The sequence below is a fragment of the Elephas maximus genome, chromosome 3 (genome assembly GCF_024166365.1).
Source record: "Elephas maximus indicus isolate mEleMax1 chromosome 3, mEleMax1 primary haplotype, whole genome shotgun sequence".
Classification (NCBI taxonomy): domain Eukaryota; kingdom Metazoa; phylum Chordata; class Mammalia; order Proboscidea; family Elephantidae; genus Elephas; species Elephas maximus.
The window spans coordinates 194,765,687-194,786,525 of NC_064821.1; the positions used below are offsets into that span (position 1 = coordinate 194,765,687).

The window sequence follows — 20,839 nt, forward strand, 5'->3', positions numbered from 1 at the left end:
TGTTTTGCTACCAGGGCTCCTTAGTTACATTTTAGGGCACTTAATTTGACTTAGAGTATATCCTAAAACAGCACAGAGTAGTTTAAATAATGCCCTGGGAGTCTAAAGATCTAGATTATAGTCTTAGTTTTGTTGTTAACTAGTTACCAACTAGCTGTGTGACCTCAAGCAAATTTCTTCACCTCTCTGGTGGTGGTGCTGGGGGGGGGGGTGGGTGGGTGTGTATGGAGGGGGAGTGATGGGAGATGGTCCCTGCAGTTCCTTTCCAGCTCTAACATACTCTGAATCTATCTAGGCACAAACACATAGTGGGGTTGTATTATGTCAACAAGGGACTACCTTGAGCAGGGCAATAACAGTATTTTAACCTAGAAACTGCCAGGCTACCGGACTTAATCTAGGAAACAGACCTGAATTGGCCAACTGAGCAATCAATATTTATCTTATTCTCTACCAAGCCAGGCACATAGTATGTGCTCAGTGAAAATGTGTTGAATGGTGAAAGACCAACGTTGAAATTCTAACTCCTCCTAAACTTCAATGCTCAAAACAACTCACCCTTGCCCTTCACCCCAGTTTTCTAAGGCTGAACTCAAATACTACCTTCTCTGGGAAACTTTCGTAACTAGTAGTTCGATTTCTCCAATGACCTCTTCCGTAACAAAATTCATTTCTACTGCCTGCAAAGTCCACAATAACCAGCACAGTGCCAAGGGTGTGCTTCTAGTAAATAATTGTGGACTGACTGATAGGTGGGATTCCAACGATGATGATAATGATGAGAACTAGCTTTTTTTTTTTTTTTTTATTGTGCTTTGGATGGTTTACTGAGCAAATTGGCTTCTCATTAAACAATTAATACACATATTGTTTTGGTTGTCCACCCCACGAAGCGTCAACCCTCTCCCTTTCTCGACCTTGGGTTCCCCATTACCAGCCTTCCTGTCCCCTCCTGCCTTTTTGTCCTTGCCCCTGGGCTCGTGTGCCATCTAGTCTCATTTCGTTTTATGGGCTTGTCTAATCTTTGGCTGAAGGGTGAACCTCAGGAGTGACTTCATTACTGAGCCAAAAAACTGTTCAGGGGCCGTCCTCTCAGGGTTTCTCCAGTCTCTGTCAGAACAGTAAGTCCGGACTTTTTTTTGTATGCGTGTGAGTTATAATTTTGTTCTACATTTTTCTCCAGCTCTGTCCGGGACCCTCTACTGTCATCCCTGTCAGAGCAGTTAGTGGTGGTAGCCGGACACCATCTAGTTGTTGGACTCAGTCTGGGGGAGGCTGTGGTTTTTGTAGTCCCTCAGCTCTTTGGACGAATCTTTCCCTTGTGTCTTTGGTTTTCTTCACTATTCCTTCCTCCAGATGAGATGGGACCAGTGGAGTATCTCAGATGGCCTGCCCACAAGCTTTTAAGACCCCAAAGAACTAGCTTTTTTTTAAATAAAGTACTTACTTTGACAAAGGAGTTCCTGGGTGGTACAAAGGGTTAATGTCCTTGGCTGCTACCCGAAAGGTTGGTGGTTTGAGCCTACCCACAGGTGCCTCGGAAGAAAGGCCTGGCAGTATACTTCTGAAAAACCAGCCACTGAACACACTATGGAAGACCATTCTACTTTGGGGTCACACATGGAGTTGGAAATGACTTGGCAGCAACTGGTACTGTGATGAGACAATAGGATTAGGAGTGCAGGCTCTTAAGCCCTTCTCCTGGATTTAACTGTTGGCTCTGCCCTTTATTAGCTGTGTGTCCTCTGACAAGTTACTTAACCTCTCTGGTCCTCATCTGTAAACTGCGGATAGTAACAGTGCCTATTTCCTGGAACTACTGTGAGGGCTGAATTATTTACAACATGTAAAAATGGCTCAAGCCAAGGCCTGGCACTTGGTAAGGCCTCAGTAAATATTGCCTGTTCCCACTGTTGTTGAGTCGATTCGAGCTCACAGCAATCCTACAGGACAGAGTAGAGCTGCCCTGTGGGGTTCCCAAGGCTGTGAATCTTTACGGAAGCAGACTGCTACATCTTTCTCCGGTGGGGTGGCTGGTAGGTTCCAACTGCTGACATTTCAGTTAACGTCTGAGTGCTTAATCACTGTACCACCAGGGCTCCTCAATAAATATTAGCCATTATTATTCATTTTATTTAACCACGAGTTAGTATTATTAACGTTGCCATTTTTTAGATGAGGAAAGTGGGCTATAGAAAGGTTGAGTTAACTGGCTTGATTTCTTGCATCCAGCAGGTAAGATGCTGCTGGTATCTGAACCCAAGCAGTTAAACGTTGTAGCCCTTCTCCTTAGACCACTCTGCCAATGTGCTGCTCTCTGGTTAGAGTCCCTGCCATTCATTTTACTTCGCCACAGAGCCATGCTCACCTTTTACCTTGTTCTAAAATCTCAGATTGCAAATTCAGAATGGCCAGGGTTGGCTGTATATTTCTCCTTATTCAAATTCAGATTTTGCTAACATTTAGTAAGCATCTGCTGAGTGCCAGGTGTTGTGCTGGGCAGTATCTTGTTTGATCCTCAGAACAACTCTGAGCGTATCTATCTTACAGGTGGGGGAGATAAAGGACTTGCCTGATATCCCAGGGTTGGTGAGGGGTAGAGCTAAGACTTGAACTCAGATTCCCTGACTCTAAGTCCAACAGTCAGTCCTTACTAAGCCAGTCTGGCTCTGAGTGTTTCCTGGCACAAGTGTAAAATTACCAGAATGCAGACTACCACTTACAAGTCTGCTGGCCAAACGCACAGGCTTTGGAATCAGGCCCTGCAGTTGGTAGTCCTGATGCTGACGCGTACTAATTCCAGGACTTTGGGCAAGATATTTAACCTCTCAACCTCAGGTTTCCTCATCTGTAACAGAGGTTAGTAACTACTTCCAAGATTTAATAACAGAATTCATTAAAGCAATTAAGTACAGAGCATATAGTAACTGCTTAAAGTATGTTGGCTGTTATTATTAGCACCACGGTGGGAAAGAGGGGATTTAAATTGCTCCCCAGCATTTTCCCATCTCTTATTCAGGAACACCCCTATAAAGACAGATGGGGCAACTAAGGTCCAGAGAGGTTAACTTGCTTATCCAAGGTTAGGGGCAGGGTTGATCTCCTCACTTTCAACATCAAAAGATTTTCAGGATCTCTTCCCCAGATCCTACTATCTACTGCCTCTCTGAACTTTTCAAAAATGTACAGAATTCCAGGGTATACAATCTCCCATTCAGTTCCAAAGGGCAGCCTTGTAGTCCTAGGACTACCCTAATTGCCCCTTTTGAGTTTTGGGGACTCAGCCTGCCCCCCAACTAAAAATGGGCGCTGGGCAAGCTGTTCCAAGTGGAAAATTCAACTCTATCCCAGGCGGAAACCCCAAATCTCTGCTGTTCCAGCAGATTTCCAGTATGCGCTGGCTCCCAGAAACCACAATTACAGGCAAGCTCAAAGCAGAGGAGTAATTAGGCCCATACCATCGGCTCAGCAGTCTCTTGGCCTCTTCCTCCAGAGCTGACTCCATCTCTCTCCATCTCCCATCCCCCCTCACCCAAAACCCCATCTCAACCACTGCACCGTGGAGAGGGATGCAATGGGAATTTCCATCCTTTCTCTCTTCCTGCCTCCATTGCATTTCCAGGAAACTGAAGAAGGGTGGGACCAGGGGAGGAAAGAAGCCATCTCATGGATACAACTAATGCTGAATGACAGCAAGAGCTGAAAATAACTTACACAGAAAGGGGAGTGTTCTCACAGCCCCTCCCCTCATTCCATCTCTTACTTCCCAAAGGCCCACAAAGATGACATCAGGAAGGAGTTCCCTGGTAAGCCCCCAAATGTGACAATGAAAGGGAGCGTGTGGAATAGGAAACAGCAACCTCCATCTCTCCAGAAGGAAACAGTCTTGGCTGGGGACAGGATGTGGAAAAGAGGACATCTAGAAGGCCAAAGAAATCTAAGGTTCTGATTCTTATCTCCAAGATCCTGGAGGGGTCCTGCAGGGAATTTACCCCTCTCACAGCTCCTCCTCCCTCCCAATCTTGGCTAACAGGAAGGAACGCCAGGCCTTGCCTTCTTTTCTAAATGTGTTGCTCTTCTATCCTGGAAGATGGGCCTGATTCCCACTTACACTGTGCAGCCCTCTCCTTCTTTCTTGCCGTGTGACTGCCCACTGCCTGGGGAGTAGATTTGCTCAGTTAGCCCAGTGACTGCCTGAGACACACACCACTACAAAACTGAATGTTGTCTCTTACTGCGCCCAGTGGTCTGAGGGCTGGGCTGCTCTCTTCTCCGATAATGATGAAGGCCTTCAAGGGTCTGGGTAACCTGGAATCACCTCCAGAGGCTCCCAGAAGATGACGTTAATGTTGGACAGTAGAGAGGACAGGGATAAGGTGACATACCAAATAGGGATGGACTTCAACATCCTAAAGGTCTTTTGAATAGTTATGGCTCAGAGGCTAGAAGTGAAGGTTGTTAGGACAGTTTCTCCAGTCCATTCAAGAGCCCCCAAAATGTGGCTGACAGAGAAGACTGAGAAAAGCTCCAAAGCAGCCTAGTACTGAGCCAATTCTGCCCATTAAAACCTGGCTTAAAACACGTCAACCTCAAGACCTTGTCCTTGATTCAGCCTCTCATGATCAAACCCTCACCCTAGTCTGGCATAACCTCAGCCCTCATACACCCGCCTTGTACTTCTGCTTAATTTCTTACAACAAAATCAAAGCAAAAAACAAACAAACCATTTATTTCAAGTTATATTTGATATATCCAGGATGACCAAAAATACAAAAACTTCTTGGGAATTCATCCTAAGAAACATGATTTGTATATTAAATGGCACTTATTTTGATACTCTTTTTCTGAGTATTCTCAAATCAAAATACTTCTACATCTCTGCTTTCCACACCTAAGCTGTTAACTTCTTGGGAGGAAAGGATGTGTCTTCCACTCTTGAAATATTTTGCATTCTCTCCTCTGCTGGCCAGCTGGATGAAATGGGAGCTTTTTGCGTAGGAACACACACACAGCATCCACTACAAAATATAAGATTCTACACACACAGCAGGAGCTCCGGTTGCGCAGTGGTTGAGCACCTGGCTGCTAACCAGAAGGGTGGTGATTTGAATGCACCAGCTGCTCCGGGGAAGAAAGATGTGGCAGTCTGCTTCCATCAAGATCACAGCCTTGGAAATCCTCTGGGGCCGTCCTCCGTAGTCCCATAGAGTCCCTATGAGTTGGAAATGACTAGACGGCAATGGGTTTGGGCTTCTGGTTTTACGCATGCAGCACTGTCCTATCTACTTATTTAATAAGCCAGCTGACAAATGTCACTGGCACAAGCCAGAAACTAAGGGACGGGACAGCGGAGGAGAAATCAGAGAGATTCAAGATGGAGTCACACAACCACATGGGCTAAGAATCAGAGGACTGGTTTAATCAGATGACTGCCAAGACTCCTTCCAATCCTGAGGTTGATTCCGATTTGAAGACAGAGTGGGACTGAAAGAGGGAGGGAGCTAGGATGCCCCCCACCATAAGCACCATAATCACAGGGTAGGAATGGGTAGCATCTAGGCTCTCTGTCACTCTCACCAGGGCCCAGGAAAAAGGGTTCTGAGGACAGGAGGAAGATTCCTTTACGGTCCTGTTTGCCCTCCGGAGCAGAAGGCAGCTCTGGACTGAGACTCAACGCTCTGATTTTTGGTAATGCCAAGGGGAAGTCAAGAGGCTCCGATTTTCCGGACACTTGGATAGGACTCAGGTCAGAAAGGCAGTGAGGAGATGGCAGTGACTGGTGAAAGGTCTGGCACCCTTTCCCTGGATCGCTCTGAACCTTTAATGATTTGACTGATATGTGATGCCATCCCCATACTTCACCAAGTGTAAATGTGCCAAGAGACTGAGCCAGAGGCTGACGGGCCCAAATGAAGCAACCCAAGACCTGGAGCACGAGCCCTGTGGGGCAGGCTTGGAGAGAACAGGGCTCCTACATGGCCGGACTGGCCGAGACTAGCAGCCCTTGAAGCCCTAACCAACTTGTGCTGGACTCTCCCCCCGAGTGGGTTCTGCATGCACAGGCCGAGCAAAGTTAGGGGGAGACAGCAGAGATGCCAAGACTGGACTTACTCTGCGGACAAGCAGAGACGGCGCCTTACCTCTGTCACCTCAGCTTTCCATATACATCACAGGGTATGAGGGAAGGACAGGACAGAAAGCAGGAGGGAAAACACAGGGGAGAAGGGAAGCGTTAGAAAGAGATGGAATAAATACAGACACACGATGAAAAGACAAAGCGAAGGGGAGGAAGTAGGGAAGTTACAAAACTAAGGGGAGACGAATACCAAGAAAATGGTAGAACACAAAAAGATTTCTGATCGAGGGGTTATGTGCAAAGATACGGAGAAAGAAGAGAGAAAAACTGAGCAAAAGAGAAAAAGCAGTTAAAGGGGGACAGAAGGAAGCCACAGAAGTATGTGAACATCGAGCTATGTCAGGAGGTGGTATGGATGTCCAACCAGCCAGGGTCTCCCAGATTCCTGCAGTGTGCTGGCGGCAGGGGTGTTAATGGAACTTCTTATTACAGTCTTTGGGTTGAGATTTATAAAGGGCTGTGAAATCATTCATTAGTGCAGAGCGTCTGGCACGAAACAGGATGATGGGGTGGTAGGGAGAAAGGTTAGTAGAAACAGAAGTGGGCAGTCAGCAACTGCGAGCCACAACTATGCTTGTACGATATGGATGAAGCAGCTTCCCCTGGCAGGGTGTCAGTTTCCCACTTGGCCAGGCAGAATCAAACGTGCACGCTCTCTCTCCTCTTTACTCGACTATCACCTAAGGTATCTGGCCACCTCATCTAAAATTGCAACCTCACACTCCTGACACTTTGTTTTGTCTCCTAAACAATTATCTGGCACACTGTAATTTCTTTTACTTGTCTGGAACGTAAGCTCTAAGAAGGCAAGGAATTCTGTGTTGTTCACTGCTGTATCTTCAGTGCTTACAACAGTTCCTGGCACATAGTAGGTGCTCAATAAATACATACTAAATGAAAGAATAACCTAGTTCTATTTAAACCTAAGTATTCAAGTCTTAGTTGCCTGAGAGAATGTAGGGAGGAACATTTTAGAATAACAAAATAGAAGGTATGCGGGTCTACTTCCTGCAGAATCATAGAATGTTCAGAGCTAGAGAGGATCTCAATGCCCTCAGTTCACAGATGAGAACATTGATGCCAAGAGGCTCTGGTGGATTTTCCAAGGTCCCTAGAAGAAGGAGGAAAACTAGACTCTAGGGCTCCTATCCCAAGCCAGTGAGCTTTCTGTTACACCAAGGCCTTGGAATGTATTTGCGTATCAGTGTAGGGGTGTCAGCCATTCTGGAAATAACAACACTGGGAGAAGCTGGAAAAATGGGTTCAGTTTCTCCGTATCACACCTTATTCAACTTCTCCGTGCTTCTCACTCTATGCTGGGAGGTATGCAAAAGAAGCTGCCCTCCTATGTTCTACCTCATTCCTACACAAGGCGGAGAAAGGAACAAAAGGCAAGGCTCGCTTTGCTTTCTAAGGCTTTCCTCCCAGCTATTGTTGAGCCATAAGGCTGCACTCAGGAGTGGGAGTTACAGAGATGGTGATAAAGTCCACAGGAAGTAAAAAGTCAGATTGCCTGGTCTGTCAGCTGTAGATAATTAAGAATGAACTTAAATAAATCCTAGAGGCAGTTTAGAACTAAAACTCCCACAAATCTTTAAAAACTCAAGTGTGTCTATGTCAAACCTTCAAATCAGTGACCTCTATCTCTACCAAGAGTCTGCTTATCAAATACAAAGTGGATTTATACTTAATATGCTACTCAAATGGCTCAGAAATCTTTGTATTTATGGTCAACATTTACCTTTATCAATAGTTAACAAGTTTTTATTGATACATAAAACTGCCTTAAACGTAAAGTACAAACATGGTACCTGGGAAACTTACAATCTTGAGGAGTTAGGAGACAGGCAGCAAACACAATGTACAAAGGAGAAGTTAAGGGCAAATCCACAAAGAGCCAGTTGTATACAGAAAGTACCGAGTAACAAATGCAGTGATGAGAAAATGAGGCTCATCAAGGAAAGCCATCCGGAGGTTAGTGGTTTTGAGCTAAGCTCTTAGAGAGCACCCAGAAGGATAAACACCCTAGGACTCTCTTAGGAGACTCCTGTATGACTACTTACCTCATAATCTACTCCAGATGGACACCTATCCCTCACATTACCACAGTAAATAGCTTTTCTGTCCAGGTATTTGTTCAATGCTTTTTGCCAAATCATGTGTGTTGAGTATGGATAAAAACAGCACCAACTTCACAGCATTGTTATTGAGGATTAAAAACAACACTGCAAACAGTGCCTGGTACACAGGAAGTGATGTATGTGTTAACTGCTCTCATCACTGTCAACAGCTAACAGCAGCAGCTACATCTCTAAGCCATTCCCTCAACAAACTGTGCTGAGTGCCTACTGGGAGGCGCTGCTAGGCTTCAAGAAGAAAGTAAAATATGACACAAGTGAGATCTCCCTTTCTTGTTCAGTGCAAAGTCATTGTGGGTCTTGGGACAAGGGTGCTGATGAAGCAGGTCTTGGGGTCTGATGGGTAGTGATGTGGGAGAGAGGACATGGAGCCAGCAGGTTAACATTCACCGGGACCCCTCATTCTGTGCTCTGTCCAGTAGAGCGAACTGCACGTGTGGACCATTTGCCACTGTTGCTCTGCCCTATAGATAACCTACTTTACCTACAGGGCTGAACTTCATCTCCTTTCTATCACCTTTACTTGAGTCTGTTCCCAACTCCTCATACTTCCACCCTACTCCACATATATCAAGAGCCTCCTCCAGTGGGTAGGTTTACTTCAAAGACACGCTCATTTTGGTTCTGTCTTGCTTTAAATAACAGAGCCACGCCTCACAGGGCCTACTCCTTGTCTGCCTGGCAAAGTCCTGCTCTCTCCTCAAGCCTCAGTTCAAACATTCCCAGGATGGCTGCTCACACCTCCTCCCAGCCTCCATTCTACCACATACTCTCCCGCCCTCTATTACAACGCCTCTTAATTCTGTACAGCCAATCTCTGCTTACGGGCCTCTTTCTTACGACACATTTATAATTCCTTGAATTTCCCCTGGCTCACACATTCAGTCCCATATCAGCTCTCTCACCTATTAGTGACCTCACCAGTCCCTCGTCCTATTTTCCTCCCAGGTGTCAGCCCCCCTCCTGGCTTCTCTTCTTTCCAGCCTGGATTTCACAGTTGATGTCCTAAAGCAGCAATTCTGATTCCTATACAATCCAACCCTTCCATCAAACCTGCCCAACAAGCTCCCATTTGTGGATTTTGCTCCTACGTCCAGTTAGCTGAGCTCAGCTGGGGAGAATCACACCACAGTGCAACCTACCTAACGTGCAGATTCCAGGTCTCCAGCCTTTGGAGGCCTTCAGGGCCCCAGTCTGGGTTTTGCTGGCCTTGGTCTATCCTCTTTTCCATGCGCCCTTCACCACTACTTCAAATCTTTACTGCTCTCCTCAAGTTCCATATTTAATGTCTGCCCTTTCTCCACCATTAAATTATCTCACTAACTACAGCCTTTAGGCATTTTCTTCTTCAACTTCCTACCTCCACCTACCAGCTCCTCACTCTACACTCCGTCATCTTAGGGCCTTTCCTCTAGTTCAAGGCCAAATCCCACTCATACCCCTGCATCCATTCCCATTCGCCTGAAGATTCTCCTGACTCTTCAAGATCCCTCCAATTCTATTAGCACCACCCCCTCAGCCTATAAATTTATCCAAATTTCTCTTAGGAAACCCTGGTGACACAGTGGTTAACAGCTACGGCTGCTAACCAAAAGGTCAGCAGTTCAAATCCACCAGGTGCTCCCTGGAAACACTACGGGGCAGTTCTACTCTGTCCTATAGGGTCGTTATGAGTCACAATCTTCCTTGACCCAGCAAGTCCCTTTAGCTATTACCAATCGCTCTCTTCTCATCCAGACGTTTGAAAAGAGTAGTCTACGTTTACTGTCTCCACTTTTTCACCTCCCACTTACTCCTCAATCCACTGCAATTCTGTCCCTAGAACTCGGATGAGGTTCTTTTTAATAAGATTATCAATGGCCCTTAACTGAAAATTTGAAGGATTTTTTCTTTTCCAGCTCTCATCTAACCGGACCTCTCTCTGCATCTGACACTTTGACCTCTCTCTTTCAGGCCTACTACTCTTATTCTGAGGAGCCCTGGTGGTGCAGTGGTTAAGGTGCTTGGCTGTTAACTGAAAGGTTGGTGGTTTGAACCCACCAGCTGCCCTGTGGGAGAAAGATGCAGCAGTCTGCTTCTGTAAAGATTTACAGCCTCGGAAACCCTACGGGGCAGTTCTCTGTTCTACAGGGTCACTATGAGTTGGAAGAGACTCGACAGTGGTGGGGCGGGGGGGGGGGCCTGCTCTTATTCTATATTCTCTTCTTTGGGGATAGCATCTACTCTGGTGGTTTTAATCAACTCTTACAACACTGATAACTCCCAAATCTTATTTTCAGCCCTTCGTCTATGAACTTTCAAACTCCTATGTGTAACTTTCTGGGGGACACCTCAGCCTGTAGACATCACCAATCTGTAGATACACAAACTCAATACATCAAAAAACTTGTCTCCACACACCCCACCTGTGTCCTCCTGTATTCTCTCTCTTGCCCAAAGTAGACACCCTGGCAATCAATCTTGATGCTTCCTTCTAAGTACGTAGTCAGACAATAAAAAAAAACAGTTGCTGTCACGTCAACTCCAACTCATGAAGACCTCATGGATGCCAGAGTAGAGCTGTGCTCCACAGGGTTTTCAATGGCTGATTTTTTGGAAGTAGATCACCAGGCCCTTTTTCCGAGAAGACTCTGGGTAGACTCGAAGTTCCAGCCTTTTGCTTACCAGTCAAGCATGTTAACCGTTTGCATCACCCAGGGTCTCCAGTTACCTCCGATTAAATAATACAGCTTGTCAATTTGATACAAATGTTCACATTTCTAATTTTTTTCCCTCTACTTCAGGACCTCTATGAGGCTGCATGGTACAGTGGTTAAGAACACAGACTCTGGATCCAGAATGCCGGGATTAGAATCCTAGTTCCATGACTTACCAGCTGTGTGGCCTTGGGCAAATTAACTGTCTATGCCTCATTATCCAGCTGTAAAACGGGGACACTAATAGTACCTAACTCAAGGTTGTTAGGAGGATGGAAGGAGTTACTATGTACAAAGTGCTTACAAGAGTTCCTGGTACATAGTAAGCACTTTGCAAGTATTTATTAAACAAACAAACATGCAAGCCCACTCCCCTCCCCAGGCCAGCTCTTATCTTCATCCTGTGCCCCTATGGCTGCACTCATCTCCCGCTGTAATTATCAAGTTAATAGTCTGCCTGCTCCTTGATGCAGGAACTGTCTTATTTATCTTTGCAGCCTGAAGGCTTACCACCACCCTTTCACTCTAGGCACTCTGTAATGTGCAGCACCTGTCCCGTAACAGTTTTAAGACCACTGGAGGGCCTTACCACAGGTGGTACCGCCAAGTGCTTCTTACCACTGAAGGAGGAACAAACGCTGGAATGGAAAATCAGCCAGCTGACTCCTGACACCCTGGCCTGATGGGCACCTTTCCCATGGTGAGCCAGATACATTCATCCACTCAGAAACATTTACTAAATTTCTACCATGTGCTAGTCGCTTTGCCGTACTGGTCCTTTCTATATTGGTCTCTCCAGGAATTCTCAACTCAGGGAGGGGAGAGACTCTTTTTCGCAACAGGGTGAAGAGTTAGGCCATGACACTGAGGTCCTAGAAACAAATTGGGGTTTGCATATCTCTAGGTTTTTAGTACTAATGAAACAACAAAGGCAGAACCTCTGATTAAGTTCTTAGAGCTGGGTCATCAGTAAATATGTCTGCCAGGGGCCCTGATCTACCCAGCTACTCACAAATAACTCTTGGTGTTTATTGTGAGGATTAAATGAAATAATGTATCTCCAGCACCTATTACAGGTCTGGCCCATAGTAAGCATTCAATAAAAGGTAGCTACTGTCATTTACTCTCTGGTAGCCTCGAGAAATTTCCTCATCTGTAAAACAGGAATTACCCTGTATTACTTAGAGGAACCCAAAGCACGATAACTAACTAAAGAGCAATTATACCAACACACACACACTGATATCTACTTCCCACCTCCCACTCACCAGATTCTGGCCAATATGCTGGGGCCACAAAGACAAAGGCATGTTTTCCCCTCAAAATGTATGAGAAATGTAAATACCTCAAGGACTCCTATGAAGATAAAAAATAAGATGATACACGTTAAACTGCCTTAAAAAATAAAGCTTCAGAAATGAGGGCAATAGTATTCACTCCTAGGGTTCTTCTGGGCACGGCAGCATAATGTAGTATTGTTATTAACATGATGTCAGTTACCCCCGCGCCACTGTCCCGGCCTCAGGTCAGTGAGATTCCAGGCTATGTACCAGCCCACATAAGATTAAAAAAAGAAAGAAAATAGGAAGAAGAAAAAAGAGCTACAAAGAAAGAGGTATGCCTTTCAAAATCTCAATAATAATTAAATATGGACAATCAGGATGAGAAGGATGTAGAATTTCTCTGGACAGCTCAGTTCAGAGCATTTCCATCAACCATCTCCAGTCCTTTGTTCACCACACCCAGCTGGGGCAGCAGGGCCCACAGAAACCATCTCATTCTGTTCCCTGATTCTCAACAGTCCTGCCTCTGAGTGCTCACAGCATTTCTATCATAACTACTATGGCTACTTGTTAAATTACCATTTCTTGTTTCTATGTCTCTTCCATTAGTCACTGGACAGTGCCTGACACATGGTGGACACCAAATGCTCATGGAATCAATAAAGGAACTGATATAAGGATTTAATATTCTCTCTTCTTTTTTTACTTTTTAGAGAATTCCTAGTGAGGGAGAATCCAACATCTGTCCCACAGGCCTAGTAAAAAGTTCTAAATTCCCAATTTTCTCCAAAACTCAAAACACATACTGGTTGGAAAGGAAGAAGTAAAACTGTCTTTATTTGCAAACAACATAATTTATAATCAGCCAATTCTAAGATGCTAGGGAATCAACAAAAAAGCTACAAGAACTAATAAGCGAGTCTATCAAGGTTGCAGGATACAAGGTCAATATACAAAAATCAATTGTATTCATATACACCAGCAAGGAATAACTGAAAATTGATATTTAAAAATACCATTTATAATAACACCAAAAATATGAAATATTTAGGGGAAAATTTGACAAAAGATGTATAAGACCTGTACACTAAAAACTACAAAACACTGCTGAGAGAAATTAAAGACCTAAATAAATGGAGAAATATACCATGTTCATAAATTGGAAGATTCAATATTGTTAAGATGCCAATTCTCTTCAAATCAATCTATGAATTCAACACAATCCCAATCAGAATCTCAGGAGGAAACTTTTGTAGAAAATTGACAAGCTGATTCTAAGACCTATATGGAAATGAAAAAGACCTAGAACAGCCAAAACAATTCTGAAAAAAGAACAAAGTTGGAAGACTTAACATTACTTGATTTTAAGACCTATTTATTATAAAGCGATGGTGATCTAGATAGTGTAATGCTGCCTGAGGCAGATACAGATCAATGGAACAGTACAGAGGCCAGACCACACGTAAACGGTCAACTGATTTTTTGGCAAAGGTGCCACTGCAATGCAACGAGAAAAAAATTACTCTTTTCAACAAATGGCGCTACAACAACTGGACACGCATATGCAAAAAAACAAACAAAAAAAAGCCTGAACCCCTCTCATACCTTATACAGAAAGTAACTCAAAATAAATTATAGATCTAAATGTAAGAGCTAAAAACCATAAAACTTCTAGAAGAAAACATGAGAAAATCATAGTGACTTTGAATGTAGCAAAGATTTATTAAATACAAAGGGTATGAATATAAAAGAAAAAAATTGATAAATTGGACTTCATCAAAATTAAGAACTTTTGCTCTTCAAAAGACACTGTATTTTACTGTATGCGAATTTAAAACATTTTAAAGACATTATTAAAAAAAGCAACACATAATTGATATCACTAAACTGTATACCTGAAAAAATGTTGAATTGGCAAATGTTGTGTTATATATTTTTGTACAACAATAACAAAAAGCTTAAAAAAAAGAAAGAAAAAAGAAAAGGCAAGTCACAGTCTGGGAGAAAATATTTGCAAAAACATATATCCGACAAAGAAATTGCATCTATAATATACAAAGAACCCTTACGACTCAGTAACTGGGTTAATACTACGTCACGTTGTTGTCGGCAGCTGCTTTGTCAAGTCGATTCCGACTCATGGCGACCCCATGTGTCACAGAGTAGAACTGCTCCGTAGGGTTTCCTTGGTTGTAATCTTAATGGAAGCAGATTGTCAGACCTTTTCTTCCTTGGCACATAAAAAATGTTTAGCATCATTAGTCATCAGGTAAATGCAAATTCAAACCACAAGAAGATACCACTCCACACACACACTAAACCAAAACCAAACCAGCTGCCATGAGTTGATTCCGTGGTGTGTGTCAGAGTACAACTGCGCTCCCTCCCCAGGGCTTTCAATGGCTGTAACCTTTCAGAAGCAGACTGCCAGGCCGTTCTTCTGAAGCGCTTTTGGATGGAATTGAACCACCAACCTTTTGGTTAGTAGCCAAGTGCTTACCTGTTCGCATCGCCCAGCATAGGGACCCTACAGGACAGAGTAGAACTGGCCCACAGGGTTTCCAAGGAACAACTGGTGGATTTGAACTGCCAACCTCTTGGTTAGCAGCCATGGCTCTTAACCACTGCACCACTGGGGCTCCATGCACACACCAGAATGGCTAAGTTAAAAAGACTGACCATACCAAATGCTGACAAAGATGTGGAGCAAAGGGAACGCTGATCATTGCTAGTGAGGATGTAAACTTGTAAAACCACTTTGGAAAACAAGTTAGCAGTTTCTTACGGCATTATACTTCTACTACACAACGCAGGCACTTCTCTTCTACAATTTACGGAAGAGAAATGAAAGTAAATGTATATATCAATGTTCACAGCAGCTTTATATGGGCTAGCCCCAAACTGGAAACCCAAATATTCATCAACGGGTGAGTGGATACATAATACCACTCAGTGGTAAAAAGGAACAAACTGCAGATACACACGGCAACATGGGTGAAGCTCAAAATAATTCTGTTGCATGAAAGAAATCAGACCAAAAAAAAAAAAAAAAAGGAGTACAGGGTATGATTCCATTTATACAGAACTACAGAAAAATGCCAACTAATCTACAATGACAGAAAAGAGATAAGTAGTTGCCTGGGAATGGGGAAGAGGAGGAGAAAGAAAGAGATGGATTACAAAGAAGCATGAGGAAACTGTTGGGGGTGTTGGGTATGTTCCTCATCTCGATTGTGGTGACAGTGTCACAAATGTATACATATGTCAAAACCATCAAATTATACACTTTAAATATGTATATTTATTATATATCAAATAAACCACAGCAAAGATGCTAAAAGAAACGCGTTAAGGGGTAAAAAAGTATTCTGGGTCCACAACTAGAAACTGAACATTGTCATCCTCGACAACAGAGAGGCAGGCACACACTCTTCTTACTGGTAATGTAAGTCTGTCTCAAGACACTGCTTATTGGCCAGGTCTCAGTGCTCCTGCTAGACCACAAAATGCAGCACTGGCCTTTGGATTTAAAATGAGGGACAATCATAAGATGTACATATACTCTTTTGCATTTTATCTGTTCGTACATACAAATGATTATTTAATCAATTAGGGCACAGGCAAGTCCCAAATACCCCCATTAATGGAGAGGCAGCACCATCAGCAAAAAGAGGTTAATTCAAAAAGCACTTCCATTTGCCTTTGGAATTTAAAACGTGGTTTTGTTTTGCACCAGACATATTCTCAGGATGCTGGGTTTTGACTAACGATAAAATGAACATCCCCCTCCTTTCCATTTTATACTAGAGTAGAAGCTAAGGAGTTCACAGGTGGCAAGGAAAAGATACAATGCTGATATCGATAAAGCAATTATGTTACATGTAGACACAGAGTTCAAAAGCACTCACATAAGCCTGCCAACGTTATATGCAGGCAAATGGCTGCGGCTCTGCTCCCCGTCCATTCTTCTGAGCTGCCCCAAAGAGCTTCTGTAGGTCTCTAGATGCTTGTACCTCAATGTGAAATGTGTAATCACTTGCCTGTGCACGTGTCAGAAAAGGTGGAGAGAGCAAAAAGATTTAATGCGGAGATTGTGTCAGTAAGTTCTCAGCAGTTACTGTCTCTGACGAGCCAGCTGCTCTGTAGGAGGGCAGGAGAGAGGATGTGAAGGGGTATACAAACCCAAAAAAACACAATGCAGGCAAAATACAGAGAACACTGGGATTTCAGGCCAGATGGATATCTAGCCAGGAGAATACACTGTCCTTAGATGTGTTTAGATTGGCATTGCAGAGACGCACCCTTCCAATCCGGAAGCTTCTGCCCAGTATTTATTTGGGCTCAGCAAATGCTGAGCACTAAAAAGAAAGTAGAATTACATACACATGCCCCGTAATGCTCCCGGTCCACAAAAAAAAGAAACAAGACACAAACACGTTTAAAATTAAATCAGTAATCACCAAGGGTATAAATTTCATACTTATCCAAAATGCATTCAATATTAAGGCTTAACTGTGTGACTCTATGATGAGTATGGAGCTCTGCTGGCACAGTGGTTATGAGCTCGGCTGCTGTCTTAGTCATCTAGTGCTGGTGTAACAGAAATACCACGAATGGATGGCTTTAACAAAGAAAAATTTACTTTCTCCCAGTCTAGTAGGTTACAAGTCCAAATTCAGGGCATCGGCTCCATGGGAAGGTTTTCCATTTCTGTCGGCTCTGGAGGAAGGTCCTTGTCATCAATCTTCCCCTGGACCAGGAGCTTCTCCGCACAGAAACCCTGGGTCCAAAGGACTCCCTCTGCTCCCAGCACTGCTTTCTTGGTGGCATGAGGTAACCCCCCTCTCTGCTTGCTTTCCTTTCATCTCTTGTAAGATACAAGGTAGTGCAGGCCACACTTCAGGGAAGCTCCCTTTCACTGGATCAGGGATGTGACCTTAGTAAGGGTGTTACAATCTCACCCTAATCCTCTTTAACAGAAAATTACAATCACAAAATGCAGGACAGGCACACAATAATAGGAATCATGGCCTAACCAAGTTGACACATATTTTGGGGGGACACAATTCAATCCATGACAGCTGCTAACTAAAACGTCGGCAGTTCAAACCCACCAGTCACTCCATGGAAACCCTATGGGGCAGTTCTACTCTGTCCTGTAGGGTTCCCATGATTTGGAATCGACTTGACGGCAACAGGTTTGGGGTTTTTTTGGTTTGGTATAATAAGCACATTAGAGAGATCACTCTCTGGGAGTTTTCAATCCAAAAGGAAACATCCCAAATCAATGAAATCAACTGTGGCTTATCCATGATATAACAGGTACAAAGTAAAGCAGCTGACAGAAGATTAGACTAAATCCAAAAGTCTTGCTTCCCTGTTCCAGTCTTCGCACCATGTGTTCACAGGCAAGCTGCCTAACCTACGCCTCAGCTTCTTCACGAGGACCCTAATCTCACAGGCTTGTTGGGAGAAATACTCATCAAACCTGAGGTCCAGCCTTCAGCCAAAGATCAGACAGGCCTACAGAGCCAAGCCCTGGTGGTGTAGTGGGTAAGAGTTCTGGCTGCTAACCAAAAGGTCGGCAGTTCAAATCTACTAGGCACTCCTTGGAAACTCTATGGTACAGCTCTACTCTGTCCTATAGGTCTCTATGAGTTGGAATCGACACGACAGCAGGCAGTGGGTTTGGTTTAGGTTTTTATAGGGCCAATGTTAACACACATGAAGAATGGGCTTCGTAGCTCAATCATATACACAAGACTAAAGGGCACACTAGCCCAAAAGCAAACACAAGAAGGCACAGGAAAACTGGACAAATGGAAACCGGGAACCGGGATGCAGAAGGCGAGACTGTTAACACATCATGGGGATGGTGACCAATATCACAAAACAATCTGTGTACTAACTGTTTAATGAGAAATTAATTTGCTCTGTAAACTTTCACCTGAAGCACAATAAAAGGAAAAAAAAAAAAAAACTCATCAAAATGCTAGCAAACAGAATCCAGTACCATGTAAAAAGGATTACACACCCAAACCAAGTAGGATTTATCCCAGAAATACCAGGCTGATTTAACATACGAAAATCAATCAACGTAATATGCTGTATTTATAGAATAAAGAACAAAAACATGATCATCTCAATAGACACACACACACACAAACAAATCTGACAAATCCAAAATCCATAATAAAAACACTCAAAAACTGGGACTAGAAGGAAACTTCTTCAATCTGATAAAGGTCATCTGCAAAAAGCCCACAGCTAACATCATATGTACAGGTGAAAGACTGAATGTTTTCTCCCTAACAGAGGGGGAAGGGGCAGCTCTTGCCACTTTTATTCAGTATTGTACCCTAGGTTCTGGCAATGGCAATTAGCAAGAAACAAAAAGTAAAAGACATCTGAATTGGAAAGGAAGAAGTTAAATTTATTTCACGTGGCATGATCTCGTATATAAGGAAAAACCTAAAGTGTTCACAAAAAGAACTGTTAGAACCAATAAATGAGTTTAGCGATGCTGCAGGATGCAAACTCAATATTCGAAAGTCAACTGTTTTTCTATATGTTAGCAATTAACAATCTGAATGAAATTAAGAAAGCAATTCCATTTGATGGGGGAAAGGGCTGGGACAACTGGATTTTCACGTGCAGAAAAATGAAAAAGGATCCATGTCTCACATCACACACACAAAAAAATAAAAATGGATTAAGGACTTAAACGTGCAAACTAAAACCATAAAACTCTTAGAACAAGAAAAAAGGGCAACACTGTCAAGCCTAGCTTTTAAAAATGGATTATCTAATCTAATAACAAAAGCACAAACAGAAAAAGACAAAATAAATAAATGAGACTTCATGAAAATTAAAAACTTCTACTCATCAAAATACTTAACCAAAAAATGAAAAGACAAACTACTGACTAGGAGAATATCTTCAGAAACCATATATCCAACAAGAATCTATTAAGCAAAATATGTATAAAACTTGAACAACTTAACAACAAAAAGACAAATAATCCAATTATAAAATGGGCAAAGGACTTGGACGTTTCACCAAAGAGGACACTCAATTGGCCACCAACACATGGAAAGATGTTCAGTGTTATTACCCACCTGAAAGATGCAAATCAAAACTACAATGAGATACCATTTCACCCCCACTAGAACGGCTAAGGAAACCCTGGTGGCATAGTGGTTAAGAGCTATGCCTGCTAACCAAAAGGCTGGCAGTTCAAATCCACCAGGCGCACCCTGGAAACCCTATGGGGCAGTTCTACTTCTGTCCTAATAGGGTCGCTATGTGTCGAAATCGACTCAGTGGCAATGGCTTAGGATGGCTAAACAAAAAAAAAAGAAAATAACAAATGTTGGCGAGGATGTGGGGAAACTGGAACCCTTACCTGCTGCTGGTGGGAATGTAACATGGTATAGCTGTTACAGAAAACAGTGTGGCAATTCTCCCAAAAACTAAAAATAGAACTACCATATGACCCAGCGATTCTACTCCTAGGTATATACCCAAAAGACTTGAAAACAGAGACTCAAAAAGAGACTTGTATGTCAGTGTTCACTGCAGCACTATTCACAACAGCCAAAAGGTGGAAACTACCTAAATGCCCATTAACAAATGAACGCATAAACAATATGTGGTATGTATGTACAATGGAATACTACTCAGCCAGTAGGAGAAATGAAGTGTTGATACATGCTACTGTATGGATTGAGTTTGAAGACATTATACTGAGTGAAATAAGCCAATCAGAAAAGGACAAATATTGTATGACCTCACTTATATAAAAAGACAAAAAAAGGCAAATGTATAGAGACGAAAGTTTATTAGTGGTTACCAGGGATGGAAGGGAAGGGGAAATGGGGGGTTAACTGTGATAGAAAAATCCCACTGGTTAAGGGTAGAGCTGCACAGCTGATCGTTGTAATTGCTGTCAAGAAGTTGTACACCTGTAAAAACGTTGTGTGATATATATATATTTACAACAATGACCAAAAGAAGAAGAAGGAAAAAAAAAAACAGTAGCTACTGAGGCTTGTACAACCAACATTTCACGGATTTGGTTCCTTGGTTTGGAGGTTTACGGTCCTGGTTTCATGGGACATCCCAGTTAACTGGGCTAATATTTAGTGCTTAGTGCATGTTTAGTGCTTCTATTCTACCTCCTAGTTCATTGCGTAGTGCCTGAGGTCTTAAAAGCTTCCAAGCGGCCAACCAAGGCTCAACAATTGATCTCTATTCACCTGGAGGAAGAAGGAAAAGTCAGGAACAGGAGGATACGGAATGTGTGGCTAACTGCCACCATGATCTGCTGCTTCCTTTGCCTCGAGACCAGGAGAACTGCACGGTGCCCGGTTACCATTACTGAATATTTTGATCTAAGATTCCACAGAAGAATCCTGATCAAAAGGGAGAAAATACAGAACAGAAATTCAATTTTTCATGGACTCGAGACTTTCTGCAGCCATGGAGGGTGGATAAAACCCCTGAAACTATTGTACTAAGATGATCTTTAAACCTTAAAACAAAAAATGTCCCCTGAAGTCAACTTAGAACAATAAGTTTAGCTTA

General features: G+C 43.2%; 1 protein-coding gene across 9 annotated transcripts in view; it reads right to left on the reverse strand.

The window, feature by feature from the left end:
- ARHGEF11 (Rho guanine nucleotide exchange factor 11) overlaps nucleotides 1-20,839 on the reverse strand; it is a 127,351-nt gene that overhangs the window by 79,623 nt on the left and 26,889 nt on the right. For 4 of the 9 annotated variants that reach the window (XM_049880832.1, XM_049880833.1, XM_049880827.1 and 1 more), the window contains exon 1: nucleotides 16,162-19,038. The exons of 2 other annotated variants lie outside the window; for them this stretch is intronic. In XM_049880832.1, the coding sequence (XP_049736789.1) occupies nucleotides 16,162-16,217 (56 nt within the window). In that variant the 5' untranslated portion in view covers nucleotides 16,218-19,038. Of the gene's footprint in view, nucleotides 1-16,161; nucleotides 19,041-20,839 lie in introns of those variants that run through there. 3 more of the 9 variants (XM_049880825.1, XM_049880824.1, XM_049880831.1) reach the window with 2 other exon arrangements.